Source organism: Varanus komodoensis, unplaced genomic scaffold (assembly GCF_004798865.1).
Source record: "Varanus komodoensis strain SLA01 unplaced genomic scaffold, ASM479886v1 scaffold4, whole genome shotgun sequence".
Taxonomy (NCBI): Eukaryota; Metazoa; Chordata; class Lepidosauria; order Squamata; family Varanidae; genus Varanus; species Varanus komodoensis.
In genome coordinates, this window is record NW_025335941.1 from 56039708 (window position 1) to 56054514 (window position 14807).

At 40.7% G+C, this 14807-nt stretch overlaps 1 protein-coding gene across 1 annotated transcript; it reads right to left on the reverse strand.

Annotated features, from left to right (window-relative positions):
• Positions 1-3075: 3075 nt before the first annotated feature.
• Positions 3076-11039, reverse strand: CUNH11orf97 (chromosome unknown C11orf97 homolog). The gene is made up of 4 exons (XM_044441839.1): positions 10949-11039; positions 9121-9225; positions 6327-6452; positions 3076-3097 (listed from the first exon to the last, which is right to left on the reverse strand). The coding sequence occupies exons 1-4, from the start codon at positions 11037-11039 to the stop codon at positions 3093-3095; spliced, it is 327 nt and encodes a 108-aa protein (XP_044297774.1). The 3' UTR covers positions 3076-3092.
• Between the last annotated feature and the right edge of the window lie 3768 nt (positions 11040-14807).

Sequence of the window (14807 nt, forward strand, 5' to 3'; positions counted from 1 at the left end):
ATCAGGCCCTGGCGATTTGAACTTGTTCAAAGCAATTAGGTGTTCTTTGACTATTTGTTTATGCAGTTAGGTGTTTTTTGGCTATTTGCTTTTCAATCTTAAGTGACAATCCTGCTTTTTCAGCTCGTACTTCACCTTTGCCAGGGAGATCATAGACCCTCTTTTGCGAGAAGACTAAGCCAAAGCAGAAATTCAGCACTTTTGTTTTTTTCTTTGTTGTCTGTTTATCATTTTGCTATCCTTGCTTAGTAGCTAAGCCACCCATTCTTTCCTCTGTTCTTTGCTGTGCATGTATCTGAAAAGGCTTTTTTGTTTCTTTTAGTATTTCTTGCTAAACTAACCTCAGCTCATTCTTAGCTTTAGTCTTCCTCACACCATCCCCACAATTCCATGCCACCCCTCTGTACTCTACTGCAGCCTGGCCTTCCTTCCACTTCCTATGTATTTTTTGTTTTGTTTTCAGGTAAGCTCTATGCATTTTTGAAGTCCCATTGGCTTCTTCTGTTGTCTTCTACTTTTTTTGTTAGAATTGTTTTAAATTGTGTCTTTAGAATTTCCTTTTTAAAAATGCCCACCCATCTTGCACTTCTCTTTAATTAAAGTCACTTGCCATGGGATCTTACTTATCATTGTTATTCTAATTTGCTTTCCTAAAATCCAGGGTACGCATTTGACTACACCCTGCCTTTCCTTCTTTTAGAATGAAGAATACAAGTATGACTTTACCCTGCAGTTCTTGCAACTGCTACTTTATCCACAAGGTCATCTCTATTGCTTCAAGTCAAGGACAGTTAGTCCTCTAAATCAAAGGTTTTCAACCTTTCCATAGCTAGGGACTGACCAAAACAGGAAAACCATCTCGGGGACCACTGAGGCAGAAACAAAAAGCACAATACACGTAATACAGTATTCTGTGTATTAAGTTTCCAAACACAATACCAAAAGAAAAAAGAAAATTCTCCAAAACAACTAGAAACCAAGCAACACAAATGCCAGCAATAGAACAAAATACTGAAACTGGTGTGGCGTGGCTCCCAACTGGCTCACACTGAGTCGTCTCTCTCCGTCCTGGCTTCTCCAGTGGCACTACTGCACCCCCCGCAAACGCAATGCCAACCAAGGAAGAGGTGGTGGGGCACAGCCAGCCCCTCTGCAGTGAGTAGGATGCAGTTCTCCCCGCCCCCCATGGATTGGCAGGAAATCTGCAGGCTGGCATGGGTCCATGGACTGGTAGTTGAAAGCCACTGCGCTAAATGAAGGTCAGCGTGGTACAGTGATTAAGAGTGCAGGACTGGGACTCAGGTGATCTGGCTCTAGTCCCTACTCAGCCATGGAGCTCACTGGGTGACTTTGGGCCAATCACGGACTCTCAGCCCAGCCTACTTCACAGGATTGTTGTTGTGGGAATAAGATTGAGAGTAGAATTATGTAAGCCACCTTGGGTTCCTTCAGAGGAAAAAAGGTGGGAAATAAAGTTCCCTACTTTATTTAGGAGGGTGTTATCAGCAATACAAGTGGGATGTAACACAGATGTTGGATGTTGTGGTTTTAAAGCAGTCGTGGGAATGTATGTATTTATTTATTTACATATATGTATAGGCTGCCTATAATTGCCAAGGCCTTCCTAGGCAGCTTACAATGCAAAACATACTAACAGAGTAAAAACGCATTAAAACACAATGAATTAAACATCTATAAAAACAGTTAAAAAGGGCCACAGCATACAGGCTAAACATTTTAAAAATTCCTAAAAAGGTAAGTCTGCCTGGTGCCGAAAGGAAAATAGAGATGGCGCCAGGCGAATTTCCCTAGGGAGGGAGTTCCAGAGATGGGGAACAGCAGCAGAATTCTGCTGTTGGGACAGTGACATAGGGAGGAGCAGAATTATCCTTCACCCCATGCCCACTTCCCAATCAAAATAGGTCTCTTGAAGCTGCTATTAGACCTGTAAAAGAACTTAATCGTGCCCTGGTGTGATCACAGATCTCCTGTGGCATAATTAAATTGGCTCTCAAAGTAAGCAAGTATGTATTTAGGACTGCAGCCTTAATTTTTGCTTCTGAATTTCCCAAGGCTTTACATTTTGTTGGAAAAGCAAGGATGCATTTGTTTTGGAATATATCCAGACAATATCATGGAATATTTATGAACCTTAGTTTGCCAGCATAATATTGTGTAAAGGGAACAGAATCTTTGGCATATCTGTTCACTTCTGGCATTATGGTCTGCTGTAGCAGAGGGACCCTGCAAAGTGAAAAGTCAATTCTCAAGAGTGACACAGAGTGAAGTATTTTTCTAATAAAGCTGGATCCAAACCTTGCCATCTTAACAGAGTGATAGGCAGAGCAGGATCAAAGTTGCAGCAGGAACATATTGTAGCACAAAAGGAAGATGCTGCAGATATGTGTAAATCTGGTTTGACCTTGAGCTAGGGCAGCAGGAGAGAACATGAATGAAACAAGAAAGTAAGACTAACTAGCCTTTAAGTGGGTTTAGGCTTGATGTGAGGCACAGTAGCACTAGCTCCTCCCCACACTGGTATCTCGCACGAAATGTATAACAACTTTTGGAGATTGTACAAATATGCTGTGATGTTCAGATGTTTAAGAGTGCCTCTAGACTAGGGTTTTACTGCATCATTACCCCTGTCTCAATTCATGGAATTTTATGAGGGATCTAGGTTAGTCATCATCTTCCATTTGTACCCTTCCTGCATTTCCCTATTACTTCAGTGTTTTTTTAATCACAGAAAATCCATTAAAAAGGAGAGAATATCTCTACACTGCTTTCTTATTGTTAGTGCTGAAAGCCCTCCATCTAGAAGCACCCAAAAACAACAAACAAACAGAAATCTACATTGCCAGTATAGGTCAGTTGGACAGCTTGGACATTTCTGGGTTGGAAGACTTTGCAGATATGGTTCAATGCTAGCAGATCAACACAGATACACTGAGTAATAGCCTCTATGTTTATTTTATAAGTTATTGTACAAGTTCTAAAATATAGTACTCTGCAATGGGATAAAAATAGCAACTGTAGCTTTGCCTTGCTCCTGTCACTTCCATCAGAGGAGATTCAGCTTTTCAAAGGACCTATCCTAAAAAAAGGGAAAGTATGAAAATAGAGATTGGTAAGTATTTTATTTGTGGAACATTGCCAACTGCAAAACTGTATGCAATTTTTAAACTGCATCACCAGATCAATGCGTGTGATTAATTAGGCAAGTATTCCTAAATAGTGGGTAGAAACCCATTTAGGGTGTCAGAGGCATGCCTCTCAACCATAGAGCCTTAAATAGTTTAGAATTTAAACTATTGTAAACAAAACACCTTGAAATATGTGTCTGTGTAAAACCTATAAACAAAAACATAAAATTATATATTTGTCAGTTTAAGGAAAGATTTAAATGTTTATGCACACTGGGGCTCTTTGAAAGAATTAGGAAAATTAAGTGCACAGACCTAAGTTTAGACAGAAAAAAGCCTACCACTCTCGGCATGATGGGAGTTGTAGATTCCCCCACCCCTATTTAAACTTGCATGCGATAGTGCCTTGACTAATGAGTGGATCTTAGAAATTGTGCATCCTAAACATGTATGCTAAAAAGCAAGTCCAACTGAGCTCAGTGGGACTTACTCCCTGGTAAGTGTATGTAAATTACAGTTCAATTGGGATATCATGCTTATGATATGAAACCAGAAGTGGGAACAACTAGGTTCAAATCTCTGCTGAGTTTATGAAGCACACTGGATGACCTTAGGACAGCCTCTCTCTCCATCTTTCAGCCTAGTGTACCTCACAGGCTTCTGGTACAATGAAAATGTCAGTCTGTGTTAGATGGAATAACCACATATGCTGCCCTGAGATGCTTGAAGGAAGTGCAGGATATGAATTCAACAAACAGATAATATACCTCCCCACTGCCCTGAGAAGGACTACAGACCATTTACTCTGAAGAAATCTCATTAACTTTTATTGGGGCAACTCTGCAGTAAGTAAGCTGATATTGCAGCCAGAAGACCCCAGAGCAAGGCTGACCTGCATCTGGTTGCATATCTCAGGAGTCACAGAGTGTAGACAATTATATCTGCTTTGTGAAATGAACGAAGAGTTTTCACAACTGGGTAATATAGAAATGAAATATACAAACAAGGTTTTCTTATGCAGCGAGTAGATGAACTGAGTACAAAAATGAAAGAAGTTGACCATCCTTTACTTAAAAGAAAAAAATTGAAATGGAACATTGGAATTCAAGAATAGTAATGATAAATCTGAGGGCTGCTTTATATGTAGTATTTGAAAGGCATAAAGAGGAGCCAGTGTGGTATAGCAAGTATTGACCACAGCTTCAATTTCATCACTTTTGCTTCTAGGAAGAATTCTGGATTGATTTGATCTAGGACCCACTTGCTCATCTTTCTGTCAGTCTGGCGGATTAACAAAACTCTTCCAGTACCATGTTCCAAGCATATCCATTTTCTTCCTGTCAGCTTTCTTCATTGTCCAGCTTTCTCAATTATGCATAATGATTAGAAACACAATAGTGTGGATTATCTTGGCCTTGATTTCCAGTGACATATCCTTACCATTCATTATTTTTTCTAGTTCCTGCACTGCTGCCCTTTAACCTCTCAGTCTTCTAATTTATTAGCTGCAGTCTCTGTTTGAACTGATGATTGAGCCAAGGTATACAAAATGTGAAAGATTTCCATTTCTTCATTGTTGATAGTAAATTTCTATAATTCTTCTGTAGTTATGATTTATGTTTTCTCAATGTTCAGTTGTAGTGCTGCTTTTGACTTTCTTCTTTCACTTTCATCAGGAGTCATTTCAAGGCATTGCTGTTTTCTGCCGGTAAGATTTTATCATCTGCATATCTTAAATTATTGATTTCTTTTGCCAATTTTCCTTCCTCTGATTCTAATTCAGCTTTCCTTATATCTTCAGAGTACAGATTGAACAGATAAGGAGATAAAATACATGCTTGCCTGACACCATTTTGTTTCTTCTGTCCTAACAGTAGTTTCTTGTCCACAATAGAGGTTATGCATGAGGACAATTAAGTGCTCAGGCACTCCAATTTCCTTCAGGACCATCCATGGCTCCTTATGTAGGCTGTAGTCTATAAAGCATACACTGATCTTCTTCCAAAATTCTTTGGTGCACTCCAATAGCCAGCATGTATTTGCAATATGATCTTGAGTGCCTCTTCCTTTTTGGAATCCACCTTTAACATCAGGCATTCTTGCTTCATATACGGTAAATTTATTGTTGCAACATCTTGAGCATCTCTTTGCTTACATGGAAAATTAATGCAATGGTCCTATGGTTGCTGCACTGTTTTGCATGTCCTTTCTTAGGAATAGAATATATATTGTATGTTTCTGAGTACGGACCATTTTTTCCATATTTATTGGCATATTCTTGAATCAATTCAGTCTTTACAGCTTGGAATACTTTTATTGGCATCCTACCTACTCCAGGTACTTTATTCCTTCCAAGTGCTTTCAGAGCTCTTTTCACTTCATTTTATAATATTACAGGCTCTTCCTCAAAGTATTCCTCTTCAAAGGAGTATGTCATGCTTTTATCTCTTCTCTATGCTGTTCCTTTATTTTCCTCATGTTTCCATTTGTCTTTTAGTTTGCTTTACCTAGGTTTGATTTTTCCTTTGATTCTTTGGCTCTACTGGAAGAGATCTCCTGCTTTTCCTCTTTTGCTGTTCTTTTCAATTTCTTTGCATGGATTATTATAATAGTTATTTTTGTCTCTATATGTTCATTGCTGGAAAGTTGCATTTAAGATTCTGATCCTATTTCTGTCCCCTTTTGCTTCTTGCCTGGCCTTAGCTTGTGCAGCATTTGTACAGGACTCTATTCCTGGCAAGTACTATATGAACAACCTTCTGCATCATGTGCAGCAACCTTTGCACATGGCATGGAAGAGCATGCTGCCTGTACAGTGGTCACGTGGGATTTGATTTCTGGTGAGTGCTGCATGAATGCTGAGTGTGCTCACCAGGAACTCAGATTCATGGTCATGTCTAAACAGATTGGAGTCTGGACAGCTGAACCTAGAAAATCCAACAAATTCCCACCCCCAAAACAAGTTCCTCACACATCCCGTGTGTGTTTCTTTAATTTTTTAATGTAGGTTTTCAAAATGTGGCAAAAGTTGGCATTTAAATGTGAAGGATGGGAATGCTGGGCAAATTCTGTAGATGTCAGTATTTATTAATTTGTGACGTGTCCTTCATATAATTCATTCTGCTCTTTCAAAGTGGCATGTTTTTGTTTGGGGTGGTGGGAAAGAAAGCACATTCTTACTTCTTATTACTGCATGCCTGGAGTAGTACTTAGGCTGGGAAAGCAAACTGCTTTGATTCTGTGATGTTGTCTTGAAGCCTCCCACAGGGAAATTCCTTTTCAAGCTCCAAATTCCTTCCAGGGCTACTGTTCATAATGTACAAACAACATTATTAGAATTAATGATCCATCTGGCCCTTCCATTTTTATTAGTAATATCGATGTATAGAAATATTTGTAGAACCCACTCATTGACAAACAAAGCCCTCTCAGTGTAGGTCAGGACAGAACCTCTGTGACAGAACCTATGACAGAACAAACATAAATATTTTGCCTCACATGCACTGTTTCTGTCCTAATACAGAAAAGATAACAGAATTAAGCAAGTATATGGCTTAGACCTGAACATTCTGCAGGGTGGATTGATTTCAACTACATGTTTTAAATCACTGATATAAACCATAATTAAAATCAACAAGAAAAAATGCCAATTTAAATTACTAATTTAAATCAAGTTCATATTGAAGTATTGGAGCTAATACTGGGATTTCCTTGAGGGGGAGGGAATCCAGCAAGGCTCACATGATGGAGATGTTGCTCACTCCTTTGTTCTTGAATAAGTGCCACTTTTAAAGCCAAGGTAAATATTAAACATTAAAATGGAGGAAGGGGATGCCCATTCCATGATTCACATTGGTAGTCTGGTGTCTGAACAAGTACAAGAGCAAATCCACTATTTTGCTAGAATCTGCTCTTGCATTCATGCTTTGGAATAATAGCCAAATTTGCAACTCTTCACTCTGCAAAAAATACAGAAAAGAAAAACAGACTGAAAGGCTGTTGCTTCTACCCAGTAACAGAAAGCTCAGGAATTTATCTAAACAGAAACTAGTTCAATGTGAATCCTCAAAGGAATAATCCTGATGTTTTTGCTTTTCTACAAAGGTCTACCCCTGAAACATGAATACAGTGTGAAAGACCAGAGTTATGCAGGGATCTTAACTTTATATTTTGTTCTAACACAAAAAATTAGAAGCACAACAAAACAGGAAGAGTCAGCAGATAGTTCTTTCATACTTCAGCAGCATCCAGGAGAAATAGCCCCTGTTGAATTTCATCTTGCCATAAAGTTCTTAAAGGCAGAGGAACCCTGTCCAATATGGAATCAAGCAACCCTGTAATTTAATAGTAGTAATCAGAAAATAATTGTAACAAAGTGGCTGAGATATGGACAAGCTTTCCCCCTTTCATAATGGAATTACATGAGAGAAGTTATGGAACAAGTTTCAGAAGACAATTGTGAATTTTCTTTGGGAAAAGATAGGAGAAAACTGAGTAAGAGGAAAATATATTGTTTTGTGATTCTCTTCATTTTGCTCTCTTTTCTTTCTTCCCCTGCCCCACCTGCCATTTTCTTTGAAGCTTTTTTTAGGTGAACCAGAAATTTGTAGTTTGCCTGGGTGAACTGAAAAGTACAGCCGTACAATTCAGAAGGCAGGTTAAAAATAGCAATCTGGAAAATGAAGTCAATTATGAAAGAAAAGGGAAGAGCTCACAATGTGCTACAGAGAATGTATGTATATTTGTCAGAAGAGATATTTTACTTTACTAGCCATTATATATTTTTAGATTGTCAAATTAATGAACTAATTTGTTGTAGTTGATAGTGGCTACAATGGGGTAGACAACCTGGCATTTACTAGATGTTCTAGACTATAATTTCTAGAAACCTCAGCCAGCATGGCTAGTGTTTGGGAATTATAGGAATTGTAGTCCAAATCCACTGGAGGACAGCATGTTGCTTACCACTGGACTACAGTGTCCAGTAGTTGTCCATGGAAAACCTAAGTTCACAGGCCCCATTGAGACGTTCACTGAATCTATTTGGACAAGGCCAAACTGAACATACTATGAGCCTAGGCATTTGCTTTAAATGCCAGAAGGAAGCAAGCTCACAGTCCTTTCAGACAAAAGTCCCCTTTATGTTCTCCCAACATAGAGAGAGAAATAAAGCTCTCTTTATTTTGGTGGAGAAAAACCATTGCTGATTTTGTTAAACAACTGAAAGCCAGAAACTGTTGCTGTTCTAAGGCAACTAATCCAGAGTTTTGGGAGAACCAGATCTTTGCTCTGCTTAGCCATGCATCATAATACTTCATCTGTTCAAGGACACACAGTAATGAAGAAAGAATGGGTTCCAGACTTCCTACTTCCACTTTACTTGAGATGTTCCATGCTTTTGGTGGTGATCTGACTAAAGTTGCAAGCATGCAGCCCTGGCTTCAGGGTGGGTCTTTTCAGTCCATGGAAATGCACATGCAACAAAATTTCCTTGCACAGTTCCTCAGCCACGCACATGCATACACATTCCTGCTTCCTTGTGTGTATGGCTGTAGCTGCATTAGGACAATCATTTCTCAATCTAACTTACTTCACAAGGGTTTGGTGAGTTTAACATGTTATAATAAAGTCGCATACCCAACCTGAGTCCCTGGAAAAGGTGTGACACAAACACGACAAACAAAACTTTACTTTTATATCAGGAGTGGGGAACCTGAAGCCTTCCAATGTTTTCAAAATCTAGTTCCCATCAGCAACAACCAAGATGGCCAATGGTAAAGGTTGATGGGAACTACAGACCAACATCATCTCAAAGGCAACATGTTTCCACACGTTTTATGTATTCTCCCAAGAAAAATTATCTAAAGTTAAGCCTACTTGATATTTACAACACATTCTCTGTATAAACAGATCTGACTTATTTTCTGCATGTCACTGTGGGATTCTTTGTACTTTTACTGGCTGCAGGACTTACCTTCTGAAGGGTGTTTGATTCTACCCTCATCCCTCCAGAAATAAAGTTCTTCTTCAAGTACTTCCTTAACCCTTCTAGGTGGTTCAACATATATAAACTTCTTCCCTGTTTGACAAAAGACAATTTAAAGGATAAACTAAGGAATTCCCAAATGGTATGGTTCATTTCACTCCAGGTTCATTGTGCCTTTTGTAAAAACTGTGTCATAGTGTATTGCTCAGAAAAAGGAGCAGTGAATCAATTTTCTCTTTCAGGCATGAGAGGGCGTTGCATAAAATTGAATATGTAATAGGTTTTAAAAAAACCTATATACTTTCTCATTGATGGTCTGAACAGTCACTTGAGTGAAAATCAGATCTATGCATAGGCTGCGGTGGAGTGCAATTGTGCACAAGTGGAGCAAAACACATAGAATGGGGAAATAGTCTCAGAATTCAGTTTCCTGAGAAACCATGGCTCTTTCTCATGCCCGCTCTTTTTTAAAGGACAAGCTCTTATGCCAGGTAAAATATGCTTCCAGGTGTGTGGGCAATGCTTACTAAAAACTCAGAAACCAATAAAGGGAACCTGGAGAAATCTCTCTTGTTTGTGGGCAAAGATTCAGAAGCCTGTGTAGCTTTTTGCTCCCTCATCTAACCAGCAAAACCAATTCAAAATGGCAAACACTAAAGAACATAATACAAAAGTAAGAGAAATAGGGAAATGCTGATTAATGTAATCTGGTTGAAAATTAAACTTTTCTTGCTCTGAATTTGGTTATTATTATTTTGATGGAGAATGCATACAAACTTGGTGATAGCTGATGAGCTTATAAATTACAACCTCTGCCATCAACCCCACCCAACAGCCCTTACCACTTGGGAAAGGGCATTACTTTTATGTCACTCATGGATTGAGAGCCCGCTAATTAGGCAAGGACCCTAATAAAATGGTGGTGGGCAATGTGTTTACAGGTCTAAAACCAAGCTGTGTGAAATGTTTTTGGGAAAAACTGAAGCTCAGTTTAGTGCAACTGGAAAGACCCCCTTGAAGGAGAAGAGCTATAACTGGAGTAGGGTAAAAGGGAATGTCACCAGTGAAATTTGCCATAATTTGGTACTGGGTGAATGTTGATCCTGGTTGACTACTGAAAGGGGAACAGCCACTAGAAGATTGGAACAACTCCTAGAATTGGAGATACTAGGAGTTGTAGCCCATGACATTTGGACATTTGGACATGCAAAGTTGGGAAAGGATGCTCTACATCAAGAGAGCAGTCCCTTCTTTAAAGGGGCTGATAACAAGGCAGCCTAAGATAATCTTGCAGCAAGAACAAGCATAGGTTGCTCCCCTTTGAGGCAAATGGTGTATGTCCCCTATGGCAGGCATGGGGACGCTATGGTCATTCATGTGCCATCCAATTCCAACTCCCAGTCAGGGATGATGGGAGCTTAATGTCCAGCAACAACTAAAAAGGGCAGGTTCCCCAGCTCCATGGGGAAGGTAATTGCCTCTCCCCAAACAAATGAGTAGCAACAGCTGGCAAGTTGGTGGGGGGAGGGGGGTTGGACCATGCATGTAATTCCCAGTCCAAGAGGCTAGTGGGAGAGCAATACTCCTAACTCCATTTTGCATAAAAGTCTCCTCTCCTGTAATGGCAACAAAAATGTCCCGTCCACCCTGCCTTGCTGGGATGAAGAGACTGCCTCAGTGGAGAATTTAATGTTCTCCTCAAGGACAGCCTGTGCGTATGAGAGTGGAGAGTTCGTGGCTATACAAGCTGCTGCCCCCCATCTCTTCATGGCAAGAAGCGGGCCTCTGCCCCTCACCCCCCGCCATTTACACTCACAGGGCTGACCCACTTCATTGTACTCCGCATAGATCTGGCTACCCGAGTCCCCAGCCCTCGGCTCCAGTTGCTCTTCGGCCGACGCAGTCATGCCTCGTCTCTCTTGCCGCTGCTACCGCCTGCAGCAGCCGCGCCCAGGCAAGTGGGACGCGCAGGCCCGTTGTCATAGGAGCCCAAGGCTGTGGAGGAGGGAGCGTGGAGGACGTCGGGGGAGAAAGCACGGAGCCAGCTCGTGATTTCCCTCCCTCACCCACTGGGGCCTGGATGGAGCTCGGGCAGGGAAAGAAGGGAAACCGCTTCCCCCCTCCACTCCCGGCCCGAGACAAAAAGAGAGCATTGGAGTGGCTCCAGGCCTGAAGTGAGGCGAGGCCTAGGCCGCTTTGGTGTTGCCAAGGCAACCGGAAGGCGTGCTGCAGGCCTAGCGAGAAGCAGGGTCTAAGCCGCTTCAGCGTTGCCACGGTAACCGGCAGGGATGCTGTCGAGCGTCGCTCTCCGTAGATTTCAGAGGAAGGAGAAAGCAGTATGGGAAAACTGCAGCTTTTTAAACTTGACTGTTCCTCAAACACACATAAGATTCAGTATAGTTATCCCCGTTTCATAGATGCGTAACAGACAGAAATTCATCAGAAACTCTCCATTTTCATATAAGCTTTGCCAGCTTCAGTTAGCAGATCTTGCAGTGGTTAAAAGGGTGTGGCTGGCTGGCCATGCTCAAATCATGAATAGGCCATCTTTTAGGGCATTGAGCACATCCAGCAATTTGAAAACTGTCCTGGGAATCACCACAAAATGCTCGTGATTGAAAACCCAAAAGATTGAACAGAAGGGGGAGGTGTGCTCTGAGATTAAACAGATTAAACGACCCCTTTGAACCATCAGTTTTTACCACCAACAGAAACCTGCTTTACAGCAACCTCAGTTTACACTAAGAAAATACATTATTATTTAAAGTTGTAGGCTGGAGCACCAAGAAAGGTTTCTAAAGGCCCACTGCTTACCCTCGCAACCTAAATCCAACAAACAACATATTTCAAGCTGCAGTGCTGAGCAGATATATACAGGACTAGATCCAATGGGACTTATTTCCAATAAACATGCATGGGACTACACTGTATGTCATTGTTTTAAAACAGGACTATGTAAACACTATTTACTATGTAGGACTTGTAGACAAATTGAAATTTTGAGAGTAACCCTTTGGAAATGCTTCTTTAGGGGAAAACCAGCTCCCTTGGTTCTTGAATTGACAGCACAAACAATGGTGCACTCCCAGAGAAGTACAAATATGTCTTGTTCTCTGACATAAAGGTAGAGTGTTCCTTCCCACCAAAGACACCACTATATATCCCAGGTAAATATGCAGTAGCTCAAACAGTTTTTGAAACTCAACAGCTGGCCATATTTCCTGGGGTCTAGGGAGTCTTAATGGATGGGAAACCGACAGCAGACAAACATATACTTTGCATGTATATGCAAAGATCCACATTCTGTCAGGAACCAACATGGTGCAACTTGAATTTTTCATGGAGCTTTAAATTTTCTTTTAATCATCTTGAATTAACTATTTCCCTACTTACATTATCAAATGAATAATTATTATAATATAGGGTAGACCCACTAGTTGGACATAGAAATATTGTTTGCAAATATGGCTTTGGATATTCCCATCCCCATAAAGCTTCATTTTTCACTGTAGGACAGATTGATTAATTTCCTCTCAATTCAGAGGATGCTTTTAAAATGCCTCAAAACTTTATCTTTGGTTCATGGATTTGCTGTAAAGACCCAGGAAGAGAACTGATTTTTTAAAAAATCAGTTTGTGTAATTGTTGCAGTTAGCAGTTAGCAAGGCTATGTTGTCAGTTGTGCCAGGAATTGTCTATGCTTGGGAGGATATGAATGGAAAATAAATGATTTTTTTCTATGTAGGTAAGCCCAATGGAAAGGCAATGGGTTGAAGGAAAGGCAAATGGGTCAGATGGAGAAATATTGGACTATTCCTAAAAAGGAAGGTTTGGCTGTCACAAAGGACAGGAGAAAAGATGTTGCAGATTATTAGAAGGGTGACAGTTTTATTGACAGAGTCACTGGAAAATACAAGAAACCAGGTTTTAGCATTGTGCTGTGAAAAGCTTCCTCTCCCATGAACCAGATTCCAGATGGGACCATTTGTGACATCTGCAATCAGTTTTAAAAATTCCAAAGACCATTATGGTGTTACTTGGTCGGTTTGAGTTGCATATGAGCATGAATGTGCTTGCTCTCTCTTATTAGGAGTTGGATTAGGAAATTGGGAATCAAGGATAAGCTTTAAAGCCCTTTCTCCAGGTCCACCAGGCTTTAGGTCTACATCTTTTTCTTAGAGATGTTATAAGACTATAGAATATTTCTATTAAAGAAATTATAGGCACTTGGGTGTCTGATACAGCAAGCTTAGAGGGATAGTTCTTCACTGAGATTACCCTAAGAAATAAGGGTTTCTTACTCGGTTTCCAAAGACACAGGGAATATTTCGCTTATTTCTGCAAAGTATACCAAGTTATGTTATTCTGCCCATCAAGAACATTTGAGCTTTTTCTTTGTTTAGTGTTCTATGAGTCATTGACCAAGTGCTGGACTTAAGCATGTTACAAGTAGAAATCTGATGATTAGCAGGGCCTCAATTGGAACTTGTAGGTTTGGTGGAACCTTGTGAGCTAGCGGTATGTTCTCTGTATCCACAAAAACAAGTTTGAAGACAAATGATAGAATTTTAGTACTAAAGCATGAAAACAAAGTAAAAGAGAACTTACCACGTAAGAGTCTTACCACCTCTCACACTGGCTGGGTTTACATATTACAAAAAGCAACTCTGTGGTTACTACAGTTCATGGCTTTTTTCCTTAAAGTGCCTGACAAACAATCAGGCTCATGGTGGTAACTGTTACCTCCTTTCCTCTCAGCATGATCACCTGAGCTTTTCTGGTTGGAATAAATAATAAGCGTCACAGAATCATCACATAAAACACATAACTAATCCAAATAAACAACTCTGAACTAAACATACTCAGTATAAAACAGCTTCATCTCTTCATGAACATTTTGCCAATCACATCACTCAGGATTGTGGCTTCACAATCCTGTCAGAATTGCAACAATTTTCCACTATCATAAGTGAGCCTCTCTCATACCTTCAAGACAAGAGTGATACGTACATGCAAACTGATTGTGAAGAAACAGCTAGTTTTAGGAAATAGCACTATCACAATTATTGCTTCTGGAACAGGAGGTGAGAAACTTACAGTGCTTCAGATGTTGTTGGGCTCCAACTTCTATCATCCTTACTGACTAGAGATGTTGGGAGTTGTACCCAAGAACAGACTGGCTCCACATGCCTGTTCCAGGTAAATAGCCAATTGGAAGTACAGTGGTACCTTGGCTCATGAACTTAATCCATTCCAGGACTCTGGTCGTGACCCAAATTGGTCGTAACGCAAATTAAATTTCCCCATAAGGTTCAATGTAATGTAATGTAAATAACCTTACATAAATAAGGCTAATTCGTTCGTTTTTTTTAATCAGAAAAATGTAAAGCAAAGTGACAAAGAACAACAAAGATCGCGGCCATCTCCCCCTGCCCCCCCAAGCACGAGCGTGGCCATATCCCTGCTCCCGCACCCCCCCCCCGCACGACTGCAATCATGCCTGTCATCCCGGCATGCTGGTGGGGGAGAGACGGGTGCGAATGCGGGTGCACTGGGCAGGGAGATGGCCGAGATTGCGGTTGTGTTCCTGCAGGAAAGACGGGTGCAATTGCAGGCGTGCTCCTGCAGGAAAGACAGGCGTAATCTCAGCCATCTCCCCTCTACCCCCAGCATGA

Coding starts and splice junctions, on each gene's coding strand:
- CUNH11orf97 (XM_044441839.1), bottom strand. CDS start 11,039: ATGACTGCGTCGGCCGAAGAGCAACTGGAGCCGAGGGCTGGGGACTCG. Junction 9,226..10,948: donor CAATGAAGTGGGTCAGCCCT/GTGAGTGTAAAT, acceptor TTTGTCAAACAG/GGAAGAAGTTTATATATGTT. Junction 6,453..9,120: donor AATCAAACACCCTTCAGAAG/GTAAGTCCTGCA, acceptor CATTATGAACAG/TAGCCCTGGAAGGAATTTGG.